Source organism: Alexandromys fortis, unplaced genomic scaffold (genome assembly GCF_014885135.2).
Source record: "Alexandromys fortis isolate MF-2015 unplaced genomic scaffold, M_Fortis_MF-2015_v1.1 scaffold_82, whole genome shotgun sequence".
Classification (NCBI taxonomy): Eukaryota; Metazoa; Chordata; class Mammalia; order Rodentia; family Cricetidae; genus Alexandromys; species Alexandromys fortis.
Genome location: NW_026067963.1, coordinates 6,526,242 through 6,547,249, shown reverse-complemented (window position 1 = coordinate 6,547,249; position 21,008 = coordinate 6,526,242). Strand labels below are relative to the sequence as shown.

At 39.5% G+C, this 21,008-nt stretch overlaps 1 protein-coding gene across 1 annotated transcript in view; it reads left to right on the top strand.

Annotated features, from left to right (window-relative positions):
* Positions 1-21,008, top strand: part of Kcnh5 (potassium voltage-gated channel subfamily H member 5) — a 291,745-nt gene that overhangs the window by 50,997 nt on the left and 219,740 nt on the right. The window contains exons 5-6 of the mRNA XM_050153729.1: positions 1,335-1,450; positions 4,606-4,998. Coding sequence (XP_050009686.1) covers positions 1,335-1,450; positions 4,606-4,998 — 509 coding nt within the window. The remainder of the gene's footprint in view (positions 1-1,334; positions 1,451-4,605; positions 4,999-21,008) is intronic.

Below are 21,008 nucleotides of genomic sequence, written 5' to 3'. Positions count from 1 at the left end.
CAGAAAAAAGTGAATTCCTGAGGGTCGTTCCAAGTCTGAAGGCTAACAGCAACGTCCAACATTGCCTGTACTCTGTGATCTGACAGGCATTTGTTTCCTGTAGACCCAGGGCTTGCTCCTTCAGGGTTTATTGAATCAGCTGAGATTTCATCATGCCTCTGGGTTCATCCCTTTTAACCAGCTGGAGGCTTCACTTTTAAGGAGTTGTTTGGAGACCACTCTGTCAGTGGGTAACCCTACAGACATGATCAAGTAGCTCTAGAGAGATCTCCAACAGAGTGGAGCTTTAGAGCTAGTTAGAGGACACAGAGTTGAGAGAGGGCCATGGGATGGCTCATTTTGCTCTATTTGTTCATATCTCATTGGTGTTTCTTTGAAATAAATGTTGTTCATAATGCCAAGCTGAGGCCCCAGAAGAAAGTTTTTTTTTTTCCCCATTAAATTCACATTCCTTTCTCCCCAAAGCAACTTCTCTTTGTGAAAACATGGTTAGGTTTTTAGATATTCCAAGCATAACATTTTAGATATCACCGCCATTGTTAATGGGAGAAATAAAATTTATTAAGCTACAAGGAAGGTGCAACGTGCATAATAGACGCGGTTGGAATTGGACTTTTCCTCCTAGGTGGATACCTCTGTCTACAACACACATTAGAACGCTTTTCATTAGGGCGGTAGCAGCCACTCTAACAACCAACAATAATGTAGTAAGGTTATGTATTTTTTCTATTAATAAGGGAAAAATTGATTTGATACAGGAGAAGCACATTTCTTGTTCATGAAATAATCCCAAGCAAGTGGCCCTGGCTGGCATCTTTCTACACAGCGATCCAGTGGCTTTTCCTTCCTCTAAGGGCTTGCTATTTGCATACAGCTGGTAGAAGGAGTAGGAAGTGTGATACCAACTTGCTTCTGAAATAGGGATACAGATGTGGCATCGTTGTTTCCGCTTCAAGTCCATTAGTGAGAACTAGGGACTTGGAACGCACAGATGCATGGGATGCTGAGAGAGGAGCTGCTGGGTAGGCAGCTGTTTCCCCTTCACAAACCCATACAAATCGAGCAGGACCAGATAACTTTTTTAGCCTGTTATCTACCATGACTACAGAGACTATGCAGTAGATGCGAGAAAGACCCAAATGTTACAAATATTAGAAAGTACCTCGTTTTAGCTACACTTCGAATTTGATGGCGTGTACACAGGAACGAGACAGACACTTTTCAGTTTTTCTGGACAGCCTGCGGTTGCCATGATCCTCCAGCTATCTGAGAGAATGCTGCACTTTCAATGCTTTGTATGTGAATAACCAGAACTCTCTTTCCATCTCTTTAAGGTTGGACAAAATTTGCCCGATTGACACGGGCTTTGACAAACAGCCGGAGTGTTTTACAGCAGCTCACACCGATGAATAAAACAGAGACCGTCCACAAGCATTCACGACTAGCTGAAGTAAGTATGAGAATGACTTTGCTTTGCAAGGAAGTGGCCTTGATACGCTTTTCCCCCAGATTATTCAGGAGAAGCACAATTGCGTAGGTGATAATTTATGTTTTCTTTGTAGAACCGTAGAAGTTTGAAACACTCCTTCTCATTCTCTTCAAGTTTTGCATGGAAATGTAGTTCATGCTTTATTGGGTGATGCGTAGAGACTGTGTGATTTAATTGAACAAATAGGGCAGAGAATCCACACGTTCATTTGTGTGTGCGGAAAATATTAATTGAGGGTTTCCATTGTATTTGGATTTCTGTACAATGAAAGGATGTGAAGATGAATAAGAACTGGGTTGTTACTAAGGAGTGAAAGACACAGGACAGGAAGCGGATAAAGACTTTAAGATATTGTAGCATTTACTCAGACTTGGGACTCTAGGGTCAGTTACGAGCATGTACTGGTACTCAGTGGAGTGAATTCAGGAAAAATAGAAGAGTTACGGCTAGCAAGATGGCTCAGTAGGCAAAGGAGCCTGCTGCCAAGTCTGACATCCTGAGCTCTATTTCTGGAACCTAATGGTGGAAGCAGAGAATTGACTTCTGCAAATTTCCTTTGGCCTCCACATGTGTGCCGTGGTATACACTCCTCCCCAAATGTCTCACACACACACACACACACACACACACACACACACACACACACAGAGAGAGAGAGAGAGAGAGAGAGAGAGAGAGAGAGAGAGAGAGAGAGCTACCAAAATTATGCTGAGTTTATGGTGGGAATTTGTAAAATATTTTGAGTTAATTTAGCAAGAAAGAGAAAGACACCATTAAACCCAGGTGTCCACTGATTTACACTGCCAGAAAAAGGTGAGCCGAGGCACTTCTTAATTTGTTACAAATACCAATTCTAGTTTAGAGAGGGTTGGGAAATAAAGTCTATTCTTTAAATTTAGAGTTATGGAGTTTTCCTTCGCTTATTATTAATTAACAGGTAGACCTGGGACAGTTTCTTTTTTCCTTTTCTAAATAACTTTTGATATCATGGAGAAAGAACACTTCATGGAACAGCTATTCTTAAGCTAAAATAGGACATGGCTATAGTATTCAGTGATACTGTTTACACCATGTGCAGTTTACACCGTGAACTGCATCTGGCTTGGGAGCTGGAGCAGCCAGGTGGACCTGCCTTGTCTGAGGATGCTCCTTAAGGAGTACTGCTTGCTTCGAAGTTTCCTTCTCTTCTGCTTCAAGAGTCCAGTTCCCTCACCAAGCCCAGCCCAAGAGCCCAGCTTGTGTCTCTGAGCTGAGGTTTCTTAAGCCTGCTTGCTTCTGGCCCCTGTCTCCACTTTATTCTCACGCCACTGTAAGTGAAATAACAATGGGCAACATAGCTGTCACCGCCTCACAGAGGAGCGCAATTCAGTGCTCCTGTCCAGCTATGTAAGTTGGGAATGAAAAAAGAAGAAAAAGATACTATTGTGAGCTACATATTGTCATCCCCTGGTAAAGGTGAAAATACAGACTTTTCAGAAAATCCACTCAGGCCAGTGTCACCTTCCTGGGGGAGTGGGGGTTTAGGTGTGAATATGCCACACTTTATAAAACCTCCCCAGAAGATTCTAATATGAGCCAGAGTTAAAGCACATGGAATTATTCCTTGAGCTCGAACTATAGACATAACTGGCAAAGAGAAGCATTTTCCATTTCCCCTTCTTCCAGGGAAATTGGAGCTGATGGTGTTGGAAGGTAAGAGAGAAGCCATAATTATGTGCAGTTCTTTCGGTCTAACACGCCTCCCCAACATGGGGCTTACATTCCTGCTAGGATAAACTGCTACTAAGCGCTTTAAAACCATAGGGGTATAATATATTTGGGGCACTGAGAAAGTAGGCAAATACGTGAAATATCCCTAAAGTAGTTCTAAGAGCCCCAAGTAAAAAATTGTAAGAGTAGCAAAGAACTAAAGGAAATACTAGCAGCATTTTCTGATAGTGAAGATAGCAAGATCTTATATACTCAGTCTCCAGTTATGTAAACTCGATGTATGAGAAATTTTTAGTGTACTATTCCAGGCTTCAAGAGGTGTGTGTGTGTGTGTGTGTGTGTGTGTGCGTGTGTGTGTGTGTGCGTGTGTGTTATGGAAGATAAGCCTTCAAGCTATATGCTAATTCTTATCTTTGTTTATTCATGTATTCAAATATTTGATGCATTTATCTCTTAGACTCCTCCAGCACTAAGTAACTGATTGCGTGAGTTGTAAAAGTCCTCTGGAAACGTTACTTAAGAAAGCCCCACTTGCCACACGCCTTGATACTTCCATTACGCTAGTGAAATAAAGACACGAGGCAGAAGTTTTAGATGGGATCCTTCCACTAGCTTCACGTTTCCCAGGTTCCAACAGGCAGTCTCAGTCCCGTGCTGTGCCTGCCACCTCTGACTCTTGCTGGGTCATCTGCTTCTCTTCTTCTCTCACTTTAGACCCAGCAGAGTAAGTTCAGGTTCACGTAAACTTGCGCTGATAATTTTTTCCATTTGTTAAAAAGGCACAGAGAGCTAAACCTAGTACTTAATGTCTTATCTCCTTTACTAAAGGAAGCTTGCGCCTGACAAGAAACACAATGCTCTTTTATAGCTCTGGTTTTAGAGAGACAAGGGGAAAAGCAGCCACTACCACCCCTAACACTGCCCTCTTAGCCATCGGAGCACTTGCTGAGCAAGGCTGCCAACACGGAGGCCCCGGGGTTCGGGGAGGCCATCAGAAGCAAAAGTATATTTTCTAAGGTGCTAAATGTGTGTGTGTAACAAGTGGTGGTCACCCACCAAATAACTATGGGACAGTCAATGAAAGACATGTGGTTCTTGTCAGGCTTGCCTGGAGTTTGGGCAGCTGCACCTGAGACACTGTGCCCGTGGGTCAAGGATGGGCACTGGAGAGCCGAGCAGATGAACTAGTAATCAGATCAGCTTGTGGAGAAGCCGGACTTCCATACGGTCCTTTGAGCAAGCTCCAGGACGTTTCTGAAGAGGGAGAGGAATCAATAGAGGAATGACTGGCTTAAAACCGAGAACTGTTAGACTCAGCTTATGGTTTGACTGATCCCGGTGGGTGTACAGGCATATCTGACTTCAGAGAAGTCCCCATCACTTATGTGCACTTTTTCTTCCTTTAGGTTCTTCAGCTGGGGTCAGACATCCTTCCTCAGTACAAACAAGAAGCGCCAAAGACGCCACCCCACATCATTTTACACTACTGTGCTTTTAAAACTACCTGGGATTGGGTGATTCTAATTCTTACCTTCTACACCGCCATCATGGTTCCTTACAACGTTTCCTTTAAAACAAAGCAGAACAATATAGCCTGGCTGGTGCTGGACAGTGTGGTGGACGTTATTTTTCTGGTTGACATCGTTTTAAATTTTCACACGACTTTTGTGGGGCCAGGGGGAGAGGTCATTTCTGACCCAAAGCTCATAAGGATGAACTATCTGAAAACTTGGTTTGTGATCGATCTGCTGTCCTGTTTACCTTATGACATCATCAATGCCTTCGAGAATGTGGATGAGGTAAGTGTTTTGTTTTTGTTTTTAAAGTATTGGAGAGCAAATATTTTGAAAACAATAGAGGAAAAGGATTCCACAGATGATAAAATGTCTTTTTCAGTGCTCCCGTTTTGTTTTCCATCCTGATATTATTAAGCATGTGCCATAAATTATAGCTGACTTTCTTAAATTAACTTTTAGCCATGTTTTCCCCAAGATTTCTGGCTGAAAAAGTGAATTACTAGAAAAATGATTATGGTTGAAAGTTGTGATAGGAGAAAGACATGAGGAAGAGGGAACTAGAGGAGGAACAGAAGGGGGAGGAACAGGAGGAGGAGGAGCAGGAAGAGCAGGAGGAGGAACAGACGAGGAGCAGGAGGAGGACAAGGAAGAGGAACAGGAGGAGGAGGACGAACACGAAGACAAACTAGCAGCATTTAGAGTCAAATATAGCTCACAACTTATTTTCCCCAAATTGAATGTTGAATTCTTATTTTGATACTGTACACATAACTATTACTTTATGGAAAAATTAATGAATGGTATCATTTCTCTAATTTTAGATTCTGCATCATCAAGCTGTTAAAAGTACATTTATTTCTTTTGAAATTATCTTCTGGAGAGAATTAAAAGGCATTAACTTTGAAAATGCCAATTACACGATAAAAGGCAATAAGTAGCATTCCATTTTCCACATGGATTATCACACGAGCATATTACAACTCAAGCTATTTAGAACACAAGCATAAACATTCCAATAAAACCATCAGTCATTTGCCGAGTTGAATGAAGTTGATCTCACAGAAGTAGAGAGTGAATGATGGTACAGAGGCGGGGGGTGTTTGGGAAGATGGTGAACTAAGACTTCAAAATTTCAGCCAATCAGAAAGGTTGAGTTTAAGAGGTCTATTGTGTTATATGATGGCACAGTTAAAAATATGCTAGCTTCTTTAAAAGTGCTGACTGATTGGGTTGATATGAGAGAATGGGGGGGTCTACTAATCAAATATGCATTGCTCTAGCAAGATAGCCAGTCAGATTAGTCATAGAGGCAAAAGTTTATTCTGTTCATAGTTTTCGAAGTTCAAGAACAAGATTCAGCAGCCCCATTTCTTTGTGTCTTTGATAAGAGTTGGTGGGAGCATGTGGTGGCACATGTGGCCACGCCTTACACCATACATACATATACACACAAACATGCATAATATATACATACACACACATAATACACATATATGGTATAGGCACATCTTTTTTTTGTTTGTTTTTTCGACACAGGGTTTCTCTGTGGCTTTGGAGCCTGCCCTGGAACTAGCTCTTGTAGACCAAGCTGGCCTCGAACTCATAGAGATCTGCCTGTCTCTGCCTCCCAAGTGCTGGGATTAAAGGCGTGCGCCATCACCACCCGGCGGTATAGGCACATCTTACAATCCATTTTAAGGCACACTCCCAGTGGCCCAAGGGCTTTCCCTTAATCCCTATCTCTAAAGGCCCGCAGTACCACCTTAGGAATGAATCCCCTAAATATGGGTCTCTGGGGGATGGCCAACATCCAAACCATAGCAGGGAGTAACTGTTCTCAACACAAAATTGATAATGGAGAGAGGCAAGCCATGTACTAATTAGATGTATTTAGTTATCCCATAATGTCTGTATAAGTCAGAGCAATATGTACACCTTCAGTGTATACGTTTTTGCTGGTTGATAAAGAAGACAAAACTGTGACTCAATTCATAGAAAAGAACATAAGTAAAGCTGTTCCATAATAGTAAAATGTATCTATGAGTACAAGCTTGGTTGTGTCATAATATGCTGATACAGAACTGTTTTAAAGGACACTTGACCTCATTCATCCTAAAGACACAGCAGTGTAGCCTACTCTGAGATCCTGTTTTCAGTTATAACCCTGAAAGGTCAGAGCTGTATCACAAACACCAGGCTGGTGAATACGGTGGCCGAGGAGGTGTGCTGCTCATACCTCCCTTCACGGTAGAGTAGGGCAGCAGCGTCCTGGGCCGAGCTCTGTCTGGCCAAGCCGGTTGTTCCCACCTTTTCAAGCTCAGAATGCAGTCTCTTGAAGCTGGCTACTGAAGAAAGTGGCAAGAGGCAGAGCTCAGGCCGCTTCCCTTTTAAGTCTTTGTGCAGGCAGCTGCTAGAAGCAGACAATGCACCACTAAACACAGTTGTCTGAAGGTGGCTATTTTGGGGGGCTGCTGCAGTGTCACCCCGAAGCCCCATTTTTCCAAAACTTCTTTTAACCAGTGATGTCATATGAAGGGAAGCCCATCATTAAAAGCAATCATGGGACGACTTGTATTTTGTTGTTGATTATTTACTTTTGAGACCGTATTTTAGCCAGGATTTCTCCTTCCCTCCCTGCAAACCCTTCCATACACCCATACTTGCTCTCCTTCAAGTCCACGACCCCTTCCTTCCACCAGTTGTTATTAAATGCATAGATGTATTTGGATGGCTTTTGTCCTGGTGCACTCTCTTTCTGCGTTGCCTTCTGAACTCTCCTTTGCCATATCTTCATTCGCTCTTTCACTGGGTGCCGGACCTGTGCTGTGTTTTGAAATTGCACCCCTACTTCCTACCCTCTACCTTTTCTATCCCTCAGATATTTGTCTTAGTCACCTGCTCCTCCCAGAACCTGGAAGGACAAAGCAGTGTGGAGCAAGTCACTGTCACACTTTATACTCAAGGGAGTATAAAGAGAAATCGCCTCTCCGAAGAAGAGCCAGCAATGCCTTATTGAAAAAGAACGAACTCTAGAGGACATGACTTAAATTGTTTAGGAGATTTATTTACTTGTTGCCCTTTTATTTCCACGCCAGTGAGGAGCACAGTTATCTGTCTTTCCTCTGGGGTTTCAACTTCAGACTTCATCTTTGGCTTCTCATTAGGGAATCTGAGCTTTTAGGCCCCCTTTTCATAGCTGGTCCATGGCCATCAGCTTATTCTCATATAGGTTTCAGTTCATTGTTTCGGTTCAGTAAGTATTGAGTGCTTATAACTGGAGACTCTTTGTAGCTGAAGCACCCAGCAGCCTTTTGTGGTTACTTTTTCTTCTCTGTTTTTTCCAAGGGTTGCTCATTTCTTTGTCCTTCCAGAAGTGCAAGCATCAAGTTATCCGATCACTTCTTGTTTAAATGTTCCCTTACTGTACCAGTGCAAGAGAAATTCATTCACCATCATGGATTTAAACAAATAATTCTTCATTTTCCTGTTTGATCAAGAGTTATTGGCTAGCTACAGTATATTTTTTTATTGAGCTCTACATTTTTCTCTGTTCCCCTTCCTACCTCTCCCCTCCCCTCCAACCCTCTCCCAAGGCCCCCATGCTCTCAATTTACTCAGGAGATCTTGTCTTTTTCTACTTCCCATGTATGTCTCTCTTAGAGTTAGCTACAGTATCCTTGGCTTGAGGTAATTTCCCTTTAGGCGTTTGGAAGATATGATGCCACTGGAGTTCTACCTTTTAGTGGTTCTATTTAAGAAACTCAAAGCCACTGCGGTTTCTGATCCTTTACATGTGATCTGTTTTCTCTCTTTTTAAATTTTTTTATTGATATTTATTGAGCTCTACATTTTTCTCTGCTTTCCTCCCCGCCTCTTCCCTCCTCTCTCAACCCTCCCCCCAAAGTCTCCATGCTCTCAATTTACTCAGGAGATCTTGTCCTTTGCTACTTCCCATGTTTCTCTTTGTAGAGGTTTAATATATCTCCTGTGTCCCAAGGTTTAGAAACTGATGACGTGCCTTAGCATGGGACCCTTTTCATACATTTTCATAGATATTGACAGAGCAGCCTTCTTCAGTCTCAAAAAGCTTGTTTCATATTTTTTTTTAAAAAGAGTATCTCCTTCCTTTCTCTTTTTCTCCATTTTCTCCCTTCTGAAACACTTTTTGTTTAAATATGTTGAACAAGTCCTGGAATTTCCTTGTTTATTCTCAGTTGTTTTCCAAACCATCATCTCATTGCTGCATTCTGGGAGATTTCTTTATCAGAATTTTCTAATTCTCGTTGGCTATAAGAATGCTGTTTTGCTCGACACTAATGCAGCCAAATTTGCATTTGCATCACTCGTGTGCACTTGGCACATATATTACTATATTTAACGTTCTGTAGTTGTAGATGATTACATTCAATGTATATTTTATAAAGACTAGATAGATTCTGAGAGTCTTCACACTGTGCCACTTAATTTATTCATATTTACGGTATTCATATTCACTGTGATTAAATAGATTCTGACTTATTTAGAGCATTGTAGTTTCCATTTTACATGCTTTTGTGTGCTGCTTCCTTTGTACTTTATACTCTTCTGTGTGGACTGAGGGTTCCCTCAATTCATGGGACCCTTTCTACTGCCTTGAATATATCATGACTGATAGACTCTGATAATCTATGACTATTGCATTTTTACATCAGCATTTGCCTTAAATCCTAAAAGCTTGTGAGAATCTTTGCCCCTCTCCAAAATAACACAAGGACTTTTGTTCTTTTTCTTTAATAATTTAAAGACATACTCATTCTATTATTTTATGTGCATGAGTGTTTTTCTTGCATGCACACATGTACATACACTACTCTGTCTGCACCTTGTTCCTGCAGAGGTTGGAAGAGGACATCAGATGCTGTGGGACTGGAATTGCATATGGTCGGGAGCCACCATGTGGCTGCTGAGAATTGAACCTGGGTCCTCTCTGCAAGAGCAATATGTGCTCTTAACTACTGAGCCATCTTTCCAGCCCCTATTCACTTTCTTTAAAATTAATATACTATATTTTGATTCTTAGTTTTCTCCTCTAATAATGTTATTCTTTTACCTGGTTTTCAATATGGTCTACATGTCCATCTCTTTCCTTGCCTGCACTGTATTTAAGGCATCTCTGGCCTCTCCCTGGTTCAGCTCTTGAAGATTTGGCTCTTTGTTAACCATTCATTATGTAGAATCTGGCTTTCTCTTTCAGGAAGGTTTTCTGGCATCCCTCTCAAAACTTCCAATTACCACTTTCACATTTCATCTTCACTGTGTGCATGCATGCACATTAATGCAGTTAAAATTATTTTAACTTTATTATTAGTCTTTGGATGATCTGGAATCTTCCGCCTAGTCTAGGGCATGCTTTCCTCCCAGGTTTGCCTTCCATTCTCACAAGCTGGCTCCAAGGAATTAGTGTGAAAAGACACTCATGAGTTCCACTTGAAAAATTGTAAAGACTGAGAGACAATTGTTATTTCATCTGTTGTGGTTTCCTCTGTACAACTTCAGTCTAAATCCTGAGGTGGTGAAGAATATGTCGCCGCTGTGTTTCTTCAGCGCATGGATGTGCAATGATGCCACGAACGGGGAAGTGTTTGCCAAGGTCGCAGTGAATTCTGCAATGACAAAGACGGGATGGAGCTTAGGCAAGAGGAACCGCACCAGCAAGTGGGGACTGGGGAATAAGAGAGAGTATGTGTTGGAAAATTCTACTTTAATCCATTATTCCTGGACGTGTGCAGAATGCCTTTAGGCAGCTTAGTAACACTTGGTTTTCAAGACCCTTGATGCACTCTCTGAAGATAAATTAGATTTATTAGGAATTTGTGAGCTGGATATGTGATTTTCAAAGAAAACTATGAGACAGAAAAGACAGAACTCATTACAGAAAGCGTCTGGTCTAAAAATAAGGAAAATGAGCTTTCTAAACATCATAAATGGAGGATAAAAGATATTCTCTCATGAAGTCTAAGAATAGAATCTCCCTCCTCTGCAGCATTCATTTTAACCAGCATCAGGGGTCTAGAGTACTTGGTCTGCTACCCAGGAGAGCTAGTGTAAAGTACAGACAGATTGGGTCTGCAGACAACACACTGGCCAGTAGCAAGGGGGCCACAGCGATGAGATGATGGTGGGTGATGTGACCCACAAAGTAAGATTGAAAAATGGATCAGAATGAAGCAAACTTAGGAAAAAGATCACTCACGCACTGAAGCTGAAAGGAAGTTGGATGAATCTAGAGTGGCTAAGTGGAAGCCGATAAGAGTTTTAATTTTCAGAAAACTCCTTTTGAAAACAGTATCTGAATTATTCTTTGTTCACAATTATGCTTGTCAGACTGCCACATGCAGCTTTCATGTTACCGCATACATTTAACATTGTAATTTTACCTCTAGCTATCACAATAAGAATTCTGAATCCAGAAAAGGGTAATCGTGCTTGTAGCTGCTAATGGGTTTTGTCAGACTAGAACCTCTCCATCCCTTTTGCTGCTTCAGATCTTCCACCGGGAATTCCAATAGTAGACAGCATCATTTATACAATTGACATGCCATTATTTTTAAATTAAAATAGATATTTGAAAGTAATGTTTGAGAGGATCAGAAAGGGAATGCATTCAGTTTCTTTGGCATTAGTTCTACCATTAAATCCTGACAGTCACACCACACGGTACTATGCTGGAGAAAGCTGTTTTTTTATACAAGCTAATATTGTGTGCTGGATGATTGTCCCTGTGCCTTTTTCGTTTCCCCATTAGACATCTTTATTTTCCTAGACAGTTTGTTTCCACTTTCATGTCATATGATCATGCACGATTTGCATGTGTGTATGATCTAGGAACTACAACTAAGAGAAAACATGCAATATTTGTCTTTATGAGCTGTCTCAATTAACTTAATATGGCTATGACCAATGCCTCCATTTTTTTCTAAAGGACATAACTTTGTTCTTTATAGTTGAAACAAATTTCATATATCCCATTTTATTTGTCCATTGTTCTGTTGCTGGTCATCTGAGCTGATTCTATAGCTTAAATACAGTGAATAGTGATGATGGAATGAACACCTACATACAAGCTTCTCTTTGATATCGTGAGTTGGAGTCCTTTGGGTATTACTCGGTCACACAGGAGATCTGTTTTTGGTTTTCTAGCAAACTTCATGTTGATTTCCACAGTGGGTGGATGAGTTTCTGTTTCACCCATGCTAAGAAAGTGTTTCCTTTTGTCCACATCCTCACGTTTGTTACTTTTTTTCTGATGACTGACATTCTGAGTGGGATGATGTGAATCCAGTGTTCTTTAAACCCTTTACTTCTCTGATGGCTAATGAGGCTGAGTACTTTTTCAAATGTTTATTGGTAATTTGCACTCTATCTTTTGAGACCTATCTATTTCATTAGCTGATTTATTGATTATGTGATTTGATTTTTTCTTATTTATCTCTCTCTCTCTCTCTCTCTCTCTCTCTCTCTCTCTCTCTCTCTCTCTCTTTCTTTCTTGACCTGGGGTGTTTCTGTTGTTTACTNCTTACATAGTGCTAGTCCCCATTAAGCACTAGGTCTCTTCAGGCTATAAAAACATTGATTTTTCTGGGTAGAAGCTCTTAAATTTGAGACTCCATTTGCCATTTGTTGGTATTATTTATGGAGAGACTGGAACTTTATTAAGAAAATACTTGTGTACACCTGAATCCTGAAGTGTTTTGCCTAATTTTTAAAAACAGTTTATAAGTTTCAATCATACATTAAGGTCTTTACTCTGTCTGGAGTTGAGTGTTAGATAGGGAGGAATCTAACTCCAGTTTCCTACATATGGAGATACATTTTTCCTAACATCAGTTGTTAAAGAGGCTCTTTTCCCCAGGGTATATTTTTCACATATTTGCCAAAAATCTTATGGTTCCCTCTCCTGAAATGAAAAAGAATCAGAAGATCAGGGAGTTTACTGTGAGATCGTGTTTCCTAGTAACATCATAAAGAAGCTACATAGTGATGTCTCACCAATATGACTCCCCAAATGTGAGGCAAACAAGAATGATACCAGTGAACATGTCAAACTGGATGAGAAAAGCCCATGGATCTTTAATCTACACAAAGAGCAATAGGCAACAGAAGAAAACTGGGACCAGGAGAGGTGGTCTTCCCCAGGGTAGAGAACACCAGTTGATTGAGTGCCAAATGGTCATCCCTGAAAATATACATTTAGGAAACATTATAAGGTCTCAGTATATTATACTTAGGAATATATATTCCTATAATATACACTACTATGCATATATATGGATATACACACATGTATATATGCATGTACACATATGCATGCAATAACAATTAGTGAATAACAAGGCCATGAATTTTGAGAAGAGTGGTGAAGGATGTATGAGAGAGTTTGGTGAGAGAAAAGTGAAGGGGAAAAATAGTTATATTATAATCTCAAAAATCATGTTGTTGTAGCTATGAGGGTTTTTATCTGGGTCCTTTGCTGAATTCTATTGATTTACACCACCAATTTAATCTAAGGACCATTATGATTCTTTTACTATGGCTCTGTAGTTTCATCAGAATGGTGGTACTTATAGCATTGTTCTTTTTCCTTAGGAATGCTTTGGATATTGGGATCTTTTGTGCCTATAGATAAATTTTAAGATAGTTTTTTTTTCTGTTTCTTTGAAAAATTGTTTTGGAACTTTGATGGAGATTTCATAGATTGGTAGATTGATTTAACTTTATTTAATCGGTGATCTAGTTTAGTCTGTTTCAAACAAATTGGTAAATTATAAGTAACAGAAATTCATTTTTTTTGGTTCCAGAGGTTGGAAACACAGCATGATGGTGTGTGTGTGTGTGTGTGTGTGTGTGTGTGTAGGTGGTGGTGAAGGTCCTATTGCAGTGTTTCACATGGCAGAAGGTTAGAGATACTGACTTATATATGTGACACTAATTATCCATGAGATGGAGCACTCAGGAACTAAATGCCTCCCATTAGGTATCCTTTCTCAACAATGATGCTTTGAGGAATGTGTTTTAACATGTAGGGGACAAATCAGTGAGCATTGCTCAATCCTTTCTGCTAGTTCCCAATGGATGACACCATATCAGCGTTCAGTCTTAGTAAGTCTCATAGCTAAGCTTTTAGGGATGTTTGTAAAATAGACCTTTAAAAAGAGCAGCTTAAAGCTATAACACAATTGAGGGGACGTACTAAGGTTTCCCATATATCCCTTACCCTTATATATGCAGATTCAGTCAGCCATTGTCAGTGTCCCATGCCAGCATATGCGTTTATATAGTTGATCAACTTGCATGGGTACACTACATCGCCACTCAAAGCTTGCATTTACTTGAGGGTGCATCCTTTGTTTAGGATGTGACGCCAGTTTTGATGGTGTATGGGGACACGAATGCACTGCTGCAGTACAGATATTTAGTTTCATGGCCTAAAAGCATCCTTGCTCTGTATCTTCATTCATTCTTACCCATAAACTCCTCACAATCATCAGTTCTTTAGGTGTCTCCATAGTGTGTGGCCATTGAACACTGTGGCATATAATTGTGTCATATAATTGGGGCTAACGGTTTGCAGGCTTTCTGTGTTATCTCCCTCCTCATAGTAACAGGTATTTCAAGTTTCCCTATGGGATTGCGAGTGTCTATAGATAACTCATTCTTAGTGCTCAGTAATGTATCATTGTCTAGATGTATGCAAATTGATTCACCTACTGAGGGGCATCTTCAGTGCTTCTTGGGATTTTCAGTGATGAGAAAGTCTGCTGTGTATGTTTGTGTGCAGATTTATATGTGAATATAAACTTTCAGCATGTTCAAGTCAGCCAGCGCAGAGGAGGAAGACTTCTGCATCATATGGTATCTCCTCATTTTATTAGAAATTATCAAACTTTGTGTCAAAATGACTGTACTGTTTTACATTCTCATCAGCAGGGGATAAGAGAGAATCTGCTGTCCCACATCTTTGTCAACATTTGTTAGATTTAGTATTTTTTTTTTTGGCCATTTGAATGGATCTATGATAGAAGACTATTTTACTTTGCAGTTACCTAATAACATAAAGATGCTGAAGATCTTTTCAAATGCTTATGTGTGATCTGAATATTTTCTTCAGTAAGTTATCAAAAATGTCCTTTATTTATTTATTAGCTAGCTTTTAAAAACATTTCCTTTTAAAGACAGACCTTGAGTTCACTATGTAGAGGAGGCTGGTTTTGAATTCCTCATCCTCTTGTCTCCAACTCTTAAGTACTGTGATTTAAGTACTTAAATACAAGCATGCACTTCCATATCTAGCTAGTAATGGTTCTTTATCAGCTCCATCTCTTGAATGTATTTTCTCCTAGCCAGAGATATATCTTTTCAATCTCTTGACAGCATCTTTCACAAAGCAGAATTTTACATGTTTTTAAAGTTTAAATGAAAAAAATAAAAAAATAAAGTTTAAATGATCATTTTTTCATGAATTGTGCCTTTGTTATTATGTCCAAAACCTGTCATTGGCAGAAAGATGGCTCATTCAGCAACATACATTTTTTTTTGTAAACATAAGGACCTGAATTTGAGCTCAATAATCCATATGAAAAAGCCAAGCATGTTGGTATGTGTTTGTAACCTCAGAACTTGGGAGGCAGAAAGAGAGACAGATCTATGAATATGGCAGAATATCATTAGCAATAATTTCATTGAATTTTCCCAAGTCATGTTTGGTTCTATCCTAGGTCTTTGGGCTGTCCAGGCCCTGGTTCCTGGCTATCCAGGCAGTGTCAGGCTTGGGCTCCCTCTTGCAGCATGGGCATCAAGTTATGTCAGTACTGGTTGGCCACTCCCAGTCGTTCGGTGCCACCATTACCTCAGTACATCTTGCAGACAGGAGAGATTGTAGGTTGAAGGTTTTGTGGCTGGGTTTGGGTCCCAGTCCCACTGCTGGCAGCCTTGCCTGGTTATAGAAGGTGGCTGGTTCAAGTTCTGCATCCCCCATTTATCAGTTGTCTTCACTAGGATCACTCTTGAAGATTTCAGGGCGTCTCCACTGCACTAGGTTTCCGTATTGACCCCCGAATATCCCCCAATTCCAGTTGTCTCACCCCTTGACCTTATCACTCCTGTTATCATCTCACTTGCCTCCAGTCTACTCTTAAAACCTATTCCATCTCTCCTTCTCCGGGAGATCCATGTGTCTCCCACATGAGCTCTCCTTGTTACTTAGCCTTTCTGGATCTGTGGATTGTAGCATGACTATCCCTTACTTAACAGTGACTCTCTGCTTACAAGTGAGTACATACCATGTTTGTCTTTCTGCATCTGGGTTATCTTACTCAGGATGATTTTTTTTCCACTTCCATCCATTTACCTGAAAATTTCACGAGGTCATTGTTTTTAATAGCTGAGCAATACATCATTGAATAAATACTGCATTTTCTTTATCCATTCTTCAGTTGAGGGACTTCTAGGTGGTTTCTAGTTTCTTGCTATTATGAATGAAGTCACTATGAACCTAATTGAGCAAGAATCTTTTGGGTATATGCCTAAGAGTGGTATAACTGGGTCTTGAGGTAAATCGATTCCCAATTTTCTGAGGAGCTGCCATATTGATTTCTATAGTGTCTGTACAAGTTTGCACTCCTACAAGTTTGCTCCACATCCTCAACAGCATAAGCTGTCCCTTGTGTTTTTGATCTTAGTCATTCTGACAGGTGTAAGACGAAACAGAACACCCAGAGCACAGACCCTAAGATCACCAATCAATAAATGGGACCTAATGAAACTGAAAAGCTTCTGAAAGGCTAAGGACGCTGTTGGTAAGACAAAACAGCAGCCTGAAGAATGGGGAAATATTTTCACCAACTCCACATCTGACAGAAGGCTAGCATCCAAAATATAGAAGGAACTCAAGAAACTAGACATCAACAAACCAAATATTTCAATTAAAAAATAGGGTGCAGATCAGAACAGAGAATTCACAACAGAGAAATCTCAAATGGCTGAGAAATACTTGCATGTTCAACATTCTTAGTCACCAGGGAAATGCAAAGCAAAACTATGTTGAGATATCTCTTCGTCTTTGCATATGGATATGTGTTGTTCTACCATCAATTGTTGAAAAAAAAGTTGCGGTGTTCTACTTTGTTTCTTTGTCAAAAGTCAGTTGAGCAATTGCATGTGAGTCAATTTCTGGGTTATGTGTCCTGCTGCATTCATCTTTTTGTCTGTTCTTTTACCCATCCCGTGCTCTCCTGATTGCTGTAGCTTCATAGTAAGCCCTGTAACCAGGAAGTACCTTCTCTCCAATAATACATTGACTATTCCATTTTATATCTCCATATAGATTTCAGAATTATTTTGCTGATATCCACTAAAAAATTGATGCTATATTGATTGGAATGGTGTCTTATTAGTAGCTCATACTAGGAAGAATTAGTATGCAAGTAAAATTGAGTGTTACTATTCATAAACATGGAAACTATCTTTATTTTTGGGATCCTATTTGTGTATATGGCATTTGTGTCTATGAGTGTTCACAAGTGTGTGGGTATACATGTAAGTACAGATATATATGCAATTATATGTTCTTATGCATGAGCATGTTTGTGGCAGTTGAGATTGTCACTTGGTATCTTTTTTTCCCCACCTTATATTTTGAGGAAGATTTTTGAGTGAACTCAGACCCCCTTTATTTTACTAGTCTAACTCATCATCGTGTTCCAAACAGAGTCCCTCCTGAGAGCTGGGATTATAGGTCAGCTTCCATACCTGCCTACTGCTTATGTGAGGGTTGGAGACCTGAATGCCAGACCTCAGGCTTTGATGCCAAGTACTTTAACTACTGGGATATCCCCCAGTCCTTTTTTTTGTATAGGTTGTATGAATTTTGTATATTTTATCATTAATATCTCATGCACATTTCAATATTTTCATTTGCATATTTCATTTTTTGTGAGTAGTAACATTGTGGTTTAAATGTCAAATTTCATGTGTGCATTGTTCATTTACAGAAGTATAATTGACTAGCAATAATTTTATTTTCCTTACTTTTCAATTAATATGTCGTTTTCCCCCTTTTTTGTCTTATTGAATTAGTAGGGATTTCTATTATGATGTTATATAAAAGCAGTGAGAGGGGAGACATATATATGTATACAAATACAGTCATTCACTACTAGGTATGGTATTTCTTTTAAGGCTTCTCATTTTTAAACTGAAGACATGTATATATTCTTTTCTTTCTCTTCCACCCTTAAGACAGGGGTTTCTCTGTGTAGCCCTAGCTATCCTGGAACTCTTTCTGTAGACCATGCTGATGTATATAATCTTAGTTTGCTGATTTTGTGTTATATTTTGTCAAACGCATTTTCTAGATTCCTTAATGTGACTGTGCAATTTTCCCTCTTTAATATGTTGTTTGGCTTTCCAATGTTGAATCAGCTTTGGAAATTGGCATAATTCTACTTAGCCCCATGTATAATGTTTTATTCTACATTGCTAGTTTCAATTTCCTAATATTGCTCAGGGTTCTGCATTGATATTCACGAGAGACATTCGTCTATAGTTTTCTTATAATGTCTTAAGCTTTGTTGTTAGGGTGATGGCGGTCTCATGACATGCCGGGAGTATTCTCTCTGCTTCTATCATTTGGAAGTTGTAAAGAATTGGAGCTGTTCCTTACTTGAATGTCTGAGAAAATTCACCGCTGAACTCATTTAGTAATGATGCATTCTCATTTTAAAGATTATTATTCACTAATTTTAATTAATAGATATATTCTTATTTTGAGTTCCTGTTTCTTCTTATATGAGTTTTACAATTTTCTTTCAGGAAATTTTCTCATTTCATTAAAGTTATCAAATTTGTTGCTATAGAGTTATTCACGGCATTCTTTAGGTATATTTAAACTATTTATAAGATTTTTAGTTTTGTGATGTTATCTAACGTGTGTCCTCTCCCTCCCTTTTTCTCTCTACCTCTTCTCCCTTTTCTTTCTTTCTTTCTTTTCTTCTCCTCCCACTCATTGTTTTTGTTCCCTGGATTAGAGATTTATTCTATTGATCTTTTGAAAAACCAACTGTTTGGTTTTATTAATTTTATTGAATTCTTGTTTTCAAGTACATTACTTTCCATTCTCATTTAAAAAAATTATTTCCTATTTGTGATTTAATTTTTCTAGGTGAGGTGACAATTTAGAAAAACTGACTTTAGAATCTTTAATTTGCTTTAGGTTACCCATTTTCCTCTAAACACTGTCTTCATTACCCCCCACAAATGGCGTTAGGTTGGCTTTCCATTTTCTTATAGTTCAAAATAGGCTTAATTTCTCCTTCAAATTCTCCTCTGACATAGCTGATATTTACAAGCGTGTTATTTAATTTCCCAGATTTGAGACATTTTCTAGGTACTGCTTGCTGGTTTCACCCTGTTGTCGTCCCCATTGCTTCATTTATGCGCCTTTTGGCAAACATGGGTATTCTAATGATGATTTTATTTTATATTTATATTTTGATGACTAATAATGAATTTGTGGTTTACCTACTTTGATCTTCCATTTCAGTGAAGAATAAGAAATCATAAAAAGGTCTTTAAATATCGAAGGATTAAGCATTCTGCTGGTTTCTGAAGGTATTAAAGGCAAACCTTATGCTTGCCCAAGGTTGAGAGCCTTTCCAACTGAACATCTTCTATTTTTAATTCCCAACTCCTATTCAGTTTCTATGTAAGTGCTATTCTGTTGAGGCACTGCAGTTATGTCTCCTTAGATTATGCATTTCTTGCTAATAATGGGAGTAAAGGGTCAGGAGGAAACCTCTCACAGACAAGGTGGGGTTCTTTTTATTCACATGTCTGATGAGGCCCATCCCATGCATAATCTTATCCTCATATGCAAGGAATGTTTCAGTTTGATTGGCCAGATCTGCCGTTCCCTTCATGCGTGTTTAGTGATTGGCTCCCGTGGTGCTTAGATGGGACTTCCCACTGAGCATTGCAGGTATCGAGTAAAAGATGATCATAATACCGTCTCTGAATGCAAAAACTCCCAGATTTTAGTTTGAGAGAAAAATGACTTTTAAACCATCAATCTTTGGGATGAAAGAGGGGTCAGAGTGAAGCTCAAAGGGTAGAAAAGGCTTGGAGGTTAAATTCAGCCTCAGGTTCCAAACTGAAATGTGGTGGCTATGGTCTGAGACTTTAGATTCTATTCCTTGTGTGTACTGGTTGGGTAATACACAGATTTAATGATAGACATTCTTCTTATATTTGAAATTGAACAATGTTTCAGGCCTGCATTATTTTGCATGAGTTTTCCACGGAGACAAAACGGTCTGTCTGCTAAGGGACTTAGCTCCAAGAGAATAGGAAATAGCAAGTAATGAGGCTCCTTTATTTGATTTTTCTGCTTACATAAGAAGACACTTTTGTCTGTTCTGATCGTCATTCATGACGAATGCTTCCTGTCTTTGAGCTTTGGGGCATGCTTCTAAAATAAAGGCGAAGGAAGGCTGAAATACATTGTTATGTGCTTTCTGTGTGTGAAAAATTGTACCTTGGCTATGTGGATGCTTGTGTAGAAGTTGTTCTCATCTTTCTGTGCTGTGCACATCCCCATGCTTGAGAAATTCTGTTTCTGTGGATCGTGTGAGGAACTACCTGCCTTGTTTGAACTGCTTCCCTTAATTGCATGATGTCACTTCTTGCACATAACGCTCATCTATTCACAGGGCTACTTTCATCTCTGTCATTGGTATCGTCATCTCTAAAAAGTTTAAAGCTGGGTGTGGTGGTCAATAACTTTAAACTTAGCTCTCCTGGGAGGCAGAGGTAGAGGTGGAGGCAGAGGCAGGCAGATAGATCTGTGAGTTTGAGGCAAGCTTGGTCTACACAGGGAGCCCCAGGGCAGTCAGAATCACAGTGAGATCCTGCCTCAAAAACAATACAGAAGAGATCAAAAAAAAAAAAAATAGAAAGTTTTATTTATTAGACATTGTGAAGAGTGAGAAAACCATTTCCCTTTCTGCATGAGACTTTGACTTTGGTCAACTATCTTCTCTTCTTACACTAGAAATCAATGGAAGAAAATCTCATAATCTGTGATTCTTTGAAGTAAAGTTTACATTAAAAAGAAGGGTCAGTAATTGTATCAGAACTGCAAGACACTTTCAGGGAACTATAAATACTCAAATGAGGTTGCCAAAGTGCAAAGAGAGTTCATTCAGTGATGCAACAGTGACACATCCATGTGAGACTCTGAAACCAGCACCTGGGCTGTT